General features: G+C 56.7%; 1 protein-coding gene across 1 annotated transcript; it reads left to right on the top strand.

The window, feature by feature from the left end:
• Positions 1–225: 225 nt before the first annotated feature.
• On the top strand, positions 226–7,257 carry LOC136509355 (octanoyltransferase LIP2p, chloroplastic-like). Its single transcript, XM_066504175.1, has 4 exons — positions 226–457; positions 912–1,176; positions 6,561–6,711; positions 6,849–7,257. Exons 1-4 carry the CDS (start codon positions 273–275, stop codon positions 7,133–7,135), a joined length of 888 nt encoding a protein of 295 aa, XP_066360272.1. The 5' UTR covers positions 226–272; the 3' UTR covers positions 7,136–7,257.
• The last annotated feature ends 1,424 nt before the right edge of the window (positions 7,258–8,681 follow it).

Here is an 8,681-nt window from a genome sequence, read left to right as displayed (position 1 = left end):
ACAACTACAAGGTGCTAGGCCCATGGCCCAACGACCCTCCGTGGGCCGGATCCTGACTTCTTGGTTTTTCCAACCAAAAAACAAATTCTTTCTTCCATGACAAAACAAAATGCTAGTTGCTCCAACCGCACCAGCCTCCGACGCCGAGCGTTGCGCTCGCCTCGGCGCCTCCGCCCACCGCCCACCGCCGCCGGCGCGCGGGGAGCATAAAAGGGGCCGTACCCCTCGCACACGCCCATCGCCACACGTGCAACGAGGCTGGCGCCGTCGCCATGGCCCTGCTGCCGTCGCCCCCCTGCTCCCCGTGCCACCACCGGGCCGCGCCCGCGCCCTTGCCGGCGCCCACGGCCGCCTCAGCGCGCCACCGGAGGGGAAGCCTGCGCCTCGCTGCAGCCGGCGGCCGCTCCGGCCCTACCGCCGAGCCGAAGCCCCGTCCCACCCCCGCCGACAGGAGGAGGTATGAGCTCGTGGTGTCCCTTCCATCAATGTTAGTCGTGTGGTGTGCCTTGCCGAATGCCCCATTCTGTGATGCAATGCATGCTTCTGATATAGCAGTGGTGCACAATTCAGCAAGCCTCAAATTTAGAGATGCCTAGTTAATTCGTAGTAATTGAATGCCCCCAAAAAGAACCCTAAAAAAATCTAATTGGACAAGTGAGAAGTCACTGTGTAGTTTCTCGTTCACGAGCTGAATCATCAACAGTTCAGCAGAGGAATTCCATCTGGTTGTTCTCTTCACTCTTGGATATTTAGATGTCTAAAGAAACGGTTCGCGCTGCTGTTTCAATACCATCATTCTTCTGTTACACTTAAGTCAAATACTCAGAACAGAATGTTCAGCACAACCTGCTCCTAATTTTTGCTGCTTCGGTCGTGTCCGTCATGGTGATGACGCTAGCTGTGTTGAGCAGGTGCGAATGCTTTGACCTCCATCGGCAGTTAGTTCCTTATGGGGAAGCTTACTGTTGGCAGAAGTCCATTGTTGAGAGGAGGAAGGGGTTGCTAGACAGCGGCGAAGACCACTCTGACACCTTGATTGCTTTGCAACATCCACCGGTGTATACGTTGGGCACTAGAAGCAAGAAGGAATACCTCCATTTCGACATGGAAGATGCTCCTTTTGAGGTTCACCGTAATGATCGTGGTGGGGAAGTGACGTACCATGGCCCTGGACAGGTATTTATCAGCTATGTTTTTGTAGTTGCATGTGTAGAAGTGCACTTCATACTTTGGTGGTGTGTTTACTGATTAGTTGCTTCTTAATTCTGGTTGCTGTATAGCTCCTAGTAGCTAGTATAGACCCCAGCATTGGTGTCAAGGGCGTCGGCTCCTAGAGTAGCAGGACCGCGACTACGGAGCTCGTACCCTCGCTCCGTCCTCGCCGGCGTGGTTATGCCCCACAGCCGTCGGCTTGAGAAGAGATAGAGGTTAAGGATAATAATCTTGCTTCCTTTCTCAAGTCCCGATTACAATGCATAAATAGCCTATGGCTTAACTGAAAATAGAAACCAATCTCCTAAACATGAGGGAGATAACTTGATCCTAAACTTAAGGGATTGACTAGCCTAGCCACCGTTCGGTTGTGGCTTCTCTGCATGCGTGGCGAGACCCAGGCTCGCGGCGCGCTCAGCCGCCCGCCGTACGTCGCGGGCGCGCCTCCTCCTCGTGTACCCGATGCCCCACATGACATCTCTCCCCTCCTCGACGACCGGCTTGTCCTCAAGCCGGAACGCAGGGTACTTGGCGGTGAAGGTCGCCACATCTTCCCATGTTGCTGATGCGGCCGGTTCTCCTGTCCAGCGAATAAGGACCTGTGGAACGCCGCGGGCGAGCCTGGTGCGCACGGCGCGCTCTGGTTGAGGCAGGACAGCGCCATGATGAACGGCTGGCAGAGGCGGGGGAGCGTCGGGCGACGTACCGACCCATTTCTTCAGTAATCCCACATGAAAGACGTCGTGGAGCTTGGCGTTCGGCGGTAGCTCAAGACGCACTGCGACCTCATTGATCAGCTCTGTAACTTTGTAGGGGCCAAAGAACCTGGGCTGTAGCTTGCCGCGCGGTGCTTTGGAGAGCGACGCGACCGGGCGGTGACGTAGGCGGAGGAGTACCCAGTCGCCGACGGCGAAGGAGACGGCGCGGTGCGACTTGTCGTAGTATCGCTTCTGGGTTGCTTGGGCCTGCTCCAGACGGTGCCGGACGTCATCCAAGAACTCCGCGCGTTCCTCCATGGATCGAGCCACTGCGGCCACGCGGGTGTCGCCAGGCTCATACGAGCGGATGCAGGGGGGGTCGCGACCGTAGACCACCTTGAAGGGTGTATCGCGCAGCGACGACTGGTACGCGGTGTTGTAGGTGTACTCCGCCCACGGTAGCCAGCGGAGCCAGTCGCGTGGCCTGTCGCCGGTGAAGCAGCGCAGGTACATGGCGATGACGCGGTTGGCCGCCTCAGTCTGACCGTCGGACTGTGGGTGGAACGCCGTCGTCATGTGCAGCTTGGGACCCAGCAACCTCATGAGTTCGCGCCAGAAGGTGGAGGTGAACACGGGGTCCCGGTCGGAGACCATGGACTGTGGTATGCCATGGAGGCGGACGATGTCGGAGAAGAACGCCTGAGCCACTGATTCGGCGGAGTACGGATGTGCCAACGGGATGAAGTGGCAATATTTGCTGAAGCGATCCACCACGGTCAAGATGACCGACTTGCCGCGCACCTTTGGTAGAGCTTCAATGAAGTCGAGGCCGATGTCCGTCCAGACGCCGGTCGGCACGGGCAGGGGCATCAGCAGACCGGCCGGCTGGAGGTGCTCCGTCTTGAAACGCTGGCAGGTGGCGCATGCCCGCACGAAGTCCTGGACGCGCCGGCGCATGTCGGGGAAGTGGAAGTCGCGGCGCAGGCGGTGGAGCGTGCGCTGCACGCCCTCGTGGCCGTCGTCGTGTACCGCGGCAAGGATCTCGTCCAGCAGCGGGGAGGCCGGAGGGATGTAGAGACGGCCGTCGAACGTGATCATGCCGTCCTTGAGCGCCCACGGCGCTGCCCGATCGCCCGCGGCTAGTTCGTCGCGGATGGCCACCAGAGCCGGGTGAACAGCCTGCTCCTGCCTGAGTCTGTCGATGTAGTCGAACCGCGGGGCGGAGATGGCCAGCACTGCGCCGTCGGGCGTGTCGCGCCGGGACAAAGCGTCAGCGACGACGTTCTGGGCGCCCGGCTTGTACTCCACCACGAAGTCGAACCCGAGAAGTTTGCCGACCCAATGATGCTGCGGGATCGTGGCAAGTCGCTGGTCGAGGAGGTACTTGAGGCTGTAGTGGTCCGTCCGGACGGTGAAGCGGCGGCCCCAGAGGTACGGTCGCCAGTGGCGCACCGCGTGGACGAGGCCGATCAGCTCCCGTTCGTAGGCGGCCAACGCTCGGTGACGAGGCGCGACCGGCCGGCTGAAGAAGGCGATGGGATGCTTGTCCTGGAGGAGCACCGCACCGAACCCATGTGTGGAGGCGTCGCACTCGACGATGAACGCCTGGGAGAAGTCCGGCAGCGCCAAGACCGGGGCCGAGGTGACGGCGGTCTTGAGGGCCGTGAACGCCGCCGTCGCGTCCGCGGTCCACGTGAAGCCCTCCTTCAACAGCGACGTGAGCGGCGCGGCGATGGTCCCATAGTCCTGCACAAACTTGCGGTAGTATCCCGCGAGGCCCAAGAACGCGCGGACGGCGCGGACGGAACGCGGTGGGGGCCACTCGGCCACGGCCTGCACCTTGGCCGGGTCCATGGCGACGCCGGTGTCGGAGATCACGTGGCCGAGGTAGGAGATGGAGGACGCCCCGAATGCGCATTTCGAACGCTTGACGAACAGCTGGTGCTGCTGCAGCACGGTGAGCACGGCACGGAGGTGGCGGAGGTGGTCGGCCCAGGACGAGCTGTAGATCAAAATATCGTCAAAAAACACCAGGACAAATCGGCGGAGAAATGGGCGCAGGACATCATTCATCAGCGCCTGGAAGGTTGCCGGCGCATTGCATAACCCGAACGGCATGACGATGAACTCATATAAGCCGTCATGGGTGCGGAACGCCGTCTTGGCGATGTCCTCGGGCTTCATGCGGACTTGGTGGTAGCCCGAGCGTAGGTCCAGCTTGGTGAAGAACTTGGCGCCGTGGAGTTCGTCGAGCAGCTCGTCGACGACCGGGATCGGGTAGGCGTCCTTGACCGTGATGGCGTTGAGGGCACGGTAGTCGACGCAGAAACGCCATGTCCCGTCGGCCTTTTTGACGAGCAGGACCGGTGATGAGAACGCCGACGAGCTCCTACGGATGAGCCCCTGGTCCAGCATCAGCGCGCACTGGCGCTCGAGCTCGTCCTTGTGTGTGGCGGGGTAGCGGTACGGGCGCACGGCGACGGGCTGGGCGCCGGCGTGGAGCGTGATGCCGTGGTCGCGGGAGCGCGGAGGAGGCAGCCCCTGAGGCGCGGCGAAGACCGCGGCGAAGGAGTGCAGCAGCTCGTCGAGGAGGGACGCGGAGGCCGTGGTCGAACAGTTGGCCGGCGCGGACGTCCCTTGAACACACGGCCAAACGATCGGCCGGCCTTGCTGGAGGAACGACATCGTGCGGCGCTGGAAGTCCCATGTGACCGGGCCGAGGGTCCCGAGCCATTGAGCCCCCAGCACGACGTCGTACCCCGCGAGCGGCATGACGAAGAGGTCGGTGGTGAAGATCTCGCCGTGGATGGAGAACGCGACGCGGGGGAGCACGCCGGGACAGGCGACGCGCTCACCGTTGGCCACCGCCGCCGTCATGCGGGGCCGCGCGGTGATCGGGAGCCCGGTGCGCTGCGCCGCGGCCTCCGAGATGAAGCTGTGGGAGGAGCCCGAATCCAGGAGCGCGGAGAAGATGGAGCCGCCGATGGTGACGCCGACCTGCAGGGTGTCGGTGAAACGGACCCCGGCGATGGCGGAGAGGGAGAAGCACGGCGACTCCGCTGTAGCCGTCCCCGGTTCGACCTGGATGGCGAACGCCTCCGTATCCCCGAGGCCGTCCGCGGCCGCGGCGTTGTCGTCGGGCGCGCCATCGATCTCGACCCCATCGAGGAAGAAGATCCTCTTGCAGAAGCGGTTGTGGCCTCGGGTGTAGCGCTCGTTGCAATTGAAGCAGAGGTTGAGGCGGCGCCGTTCCGCCATCTCCTCCGGGGTGAGACGCCTCTGTTGCCCATCGGCACGACCCGGTTGGGCGGCCGCAGGTGGCGCAGGCAGCGCGAGGAGTGGAGGCGGTGCCGGGAGTGCGGCCCGTGGGGGTGGCAGCGCCGCTGGTTGGCCGCGCGGTGGTGCTCGAGGCGGGTGCGGTACCGGGCGGTCCGCCTCCATCAATTCCACCTGCCGCGCCAAACTTATGGCGGCGGCGAGCGTATCCGGGCCGTGGATGCGTACGGCGTGGCTCAGCGGAGGTCCCAGTCCGCCCGTGAAGAGTTGTACCCGCTGTTCCTCGTCGAGACGACCCGCGCGTGGGAGCAGAGCCTGGAAGCGGCTGGCGTACTCGTCCACCGTTCCAGTACGGCGGCACTCGGTGAGTTCAAACAACGGGGCGGCGCGGAGGACCGGGCCGAACCGGAGGTTGAGGAGATCCTTGAAGTGCCCCCAGGACGGTGTGCCCTCGTCATCTTGGAGCTGCACGTACCAGAGCTGGGCGACGTCGTCCAGGTGATAGGACGCCGTGCGCACCCGCTCTTCCGGCATGGTCCGGTGCTGCCGGAAGTACGCCTCGCACTTGTTGAGGAAGAGGAGGGGATCGACCGTGCCGTCGAAGCGGGGAAAATCCCACTTCTTGGGTCTTGGAGAGAATTCGGAGTCGCGGTGGCCGTCCGTCCCGTGGCCGTCGGCAGCGGCAGAGGACGACGCCGTCTTGTCCTTCATGGCGGCCATGTCCGACTTGAGGGTCTTCATCTCCGCGGTTATGGTCTTCAGCATCTCCAAGAGCTCGGAATTGGAAGGCTCCGTCATGGTGGTGGCTGGGTTGGTGGAGGAGGCAGAGGATCGCGATACCAGGTTGTCAAGGGCGTCGGCTCCTAGAGTAGCAGGACCGCGACTACGGAGCTCGTACCCTCGCTCCGTCCTCGCCGGCGTGGTTATGCCCCACAGCCGTCGGCTTGAGAAGAGATAGAGGTTAAGGATAATAATCTTGCTTCCTTTCTCAAGTCCCGATTACAATGCATAAATAGCCTATGGCTTAACTGAAAATAGAAACCAATCTCCTAAACATGAGGGAGATAACTTGATCCTAAACTTAAGGGATTGACTAGCCTAGCCACCGTTCGGTTGTGGCTTCTCTGCATGCGTGGCGAGACCCAGGCTCGCGGCGCGCTCAGCCGCCCGCCGTACGTCGCGGGCGCGCCTCCTCCTCGTGTACCCGATGCCCCACATGACAATTGGTCATATCTGACATCAGGTTACAACCGATCTTGATTCCATACTGTATACTCTTGTTCAGTCTTTGGTTCAAAAAATATACTTTGCAGCTATCATTAGTGAATATACTTCATAGGTGCTTCGTACAGTCATTTATTTTGTTTTTCCTAGCTTGTCATGTACCCGATTATGAATTTGGGGTACCACAAAAAGGATCTTGACTGGTACTTTAGGTCACTTGAAGAAGTAATCATCCGTGCACTGAAATTCGCCTTCTCTATCAAGGCAACAAGAGTAGAAGGTCTCACTGGTGTTTGGGTTGGTATGTGCAATCCTTCACAAAATTTCAAGTATTTTACCAAGTTTCCGGTTATCTCATCCATTGGGATTTTCTAACGTTTATAAAATCAAGGGGTACCATATGGTATTGCTAACGATTCATCTCCATTTCCTCTATAGGGAACCAGAAAGTTGCTGCGATAGGGATTCATGGTTCCCGGATGATAGTTTATCATGGTCTAGCACTAAACGTCACAACTGACCTGGCCCCGTTTGAAATGATTGATCCTTGTGGCATAAAGGACCGTGGCGTGGGCAGCGTCAAGAACATACTACAGAAGGCATCTGGTGCAAGAGAAATCGATGATGCATCACTGATGGATATAGCATATGATTCCATGACCAAAGAGTTTGCTGAACTTTTCCAACTCAGTTTGGACATCAGCCCTGATTGCAGTTTTCAGTGAAAATAACATTTTCTACCAACTGTATGACATTTTATTCTTGATGGAATGTTTGCCACAACCGTTCATGCTGAATATTTCCGTATCTGCTGCACTGCACTATGAAGCACTCCTGACGTTCCAAACTATAAGACGTAGTTATGCTATGCACCTAAATATATGTTTATGGCCCTGATTGGATCCATGGGTTAGAGCTAGTTTGGGCTAGTTGGAGCTCAACTAGCCCTAAAGTAGCCAAACAGGAGGGCTAGAGTGGGTTATTTGCAACTAGCCCACCCTAAAAAACTACCCCCCCAAAGAGGTGATTATTTGGGCTAGTTGGGGTTATTTGAGGTGGGGTCCACTGTTTTCTCTCTACTTTTACCCGCACCAATGATTTGGAAAGCACATTTATTATCATTTTAACCCTTGTATCCAAACATCTCTTAGGCTAGAGTTAGTTCAGGGCTAGTCCTGAGCTAGAAACTAACTCTAACCTCTAGCTGTGCTAGAGTATCCAAACAGGGCCTATGTCTAGATACTTGATAAAATCTATTGTATCTTAAAAAGTCAAAACATCTTATAATTTGGAATGAAAAACGTCTTATAATTTGGAATTGATGGAGTGCAGCAAATCCACCTTTGGGGCCCATGATGTCACTGGAATCTGGAGTAATAGAGTCGGTTTCTTCGGTGTCCTCCCTCGTCATGTGCTCCGGTGTTTATACAGCATCAGTGCTCTTTGTTTTTTCTGATAAAAAATGCTCTTTGTTTTTTGTATGCAACATTGTATACTTAACGATTCTTCCATTTGACCCGGTAATAAAGCGTATAAATTTGTGTGTATTGTTGTTTGCAGTTGCAGCCACAATTTATTATGTTCAAAATGCTTTTGTTTATGCTGTTGCTTCCTTCAATTTTTTTGGAAGAACAAGTGACTAGCCTCTCAGAGCACCATGGAGTGCTCGCTTCAGCTGCAGCTTCACAGCTGCGCAATACTGCAGCAGTATTGTAGGGAGCCCATGATTTGTTTCCTTATACAACAAGAATCCAACAGGGAGTCTAACGTGACTATCAATTTCACCACTGACAGCTTCATTTGAAATGATTGATCCCTGTGGCAACATGGTGAGAGATGATGACACAGGAGGATCTGGTTCAGTCGCTGAAGAAGAATCGATGACACATTATTACTGATAGATATGATATGGCATATAACTCTTTGATCAAAGATTTTTCTGAAGTCTCCCACTCTCTCAGAGACCTCAGCCTTAATTGGACTCTTCAGCAACGCAATAGCCTGAACTAACTTAACATTGCTTTATATTTATTGGACTTCTATAGAAACCAGAAACCAGTACACGCAGATAGGTAGATAACAGAGGCAAGCATCATTTTCTCAAATGATGAGCTCCTTCAATCGAATAGCGGCAAAACTAGTTGATCTCTTCCATGGAATTCAAGCTTTCGCTTCACCTGCAAACCATCCACAACAATCGAAGTTCAGCAAACTGGCCAGCTGCCTGTGATATTGGAGACACGAGAAATTCAGCAAAGGCGTCTCACCTTC

The sequence above is a fragment of the Miscanthus floridulus genome, chromosome 15 (assembly GCF_019320115.1).
Source record: "Miscanthus floridulus cultivar M001 chromosome 15, ASM1932011v1, whole genome shotgun sequence".
Lineage (NCBI taxonomy): Eukaryota > Viridiplantae > Streptophyta > Magnoliopsida > Poales > Poaceae > Miscanthus > Miscanthus floridulus.
Note: the sequence above shows the minus strand (reverse complement) of the source record. Positions and strands in the feature narration are given on the sequence as shown.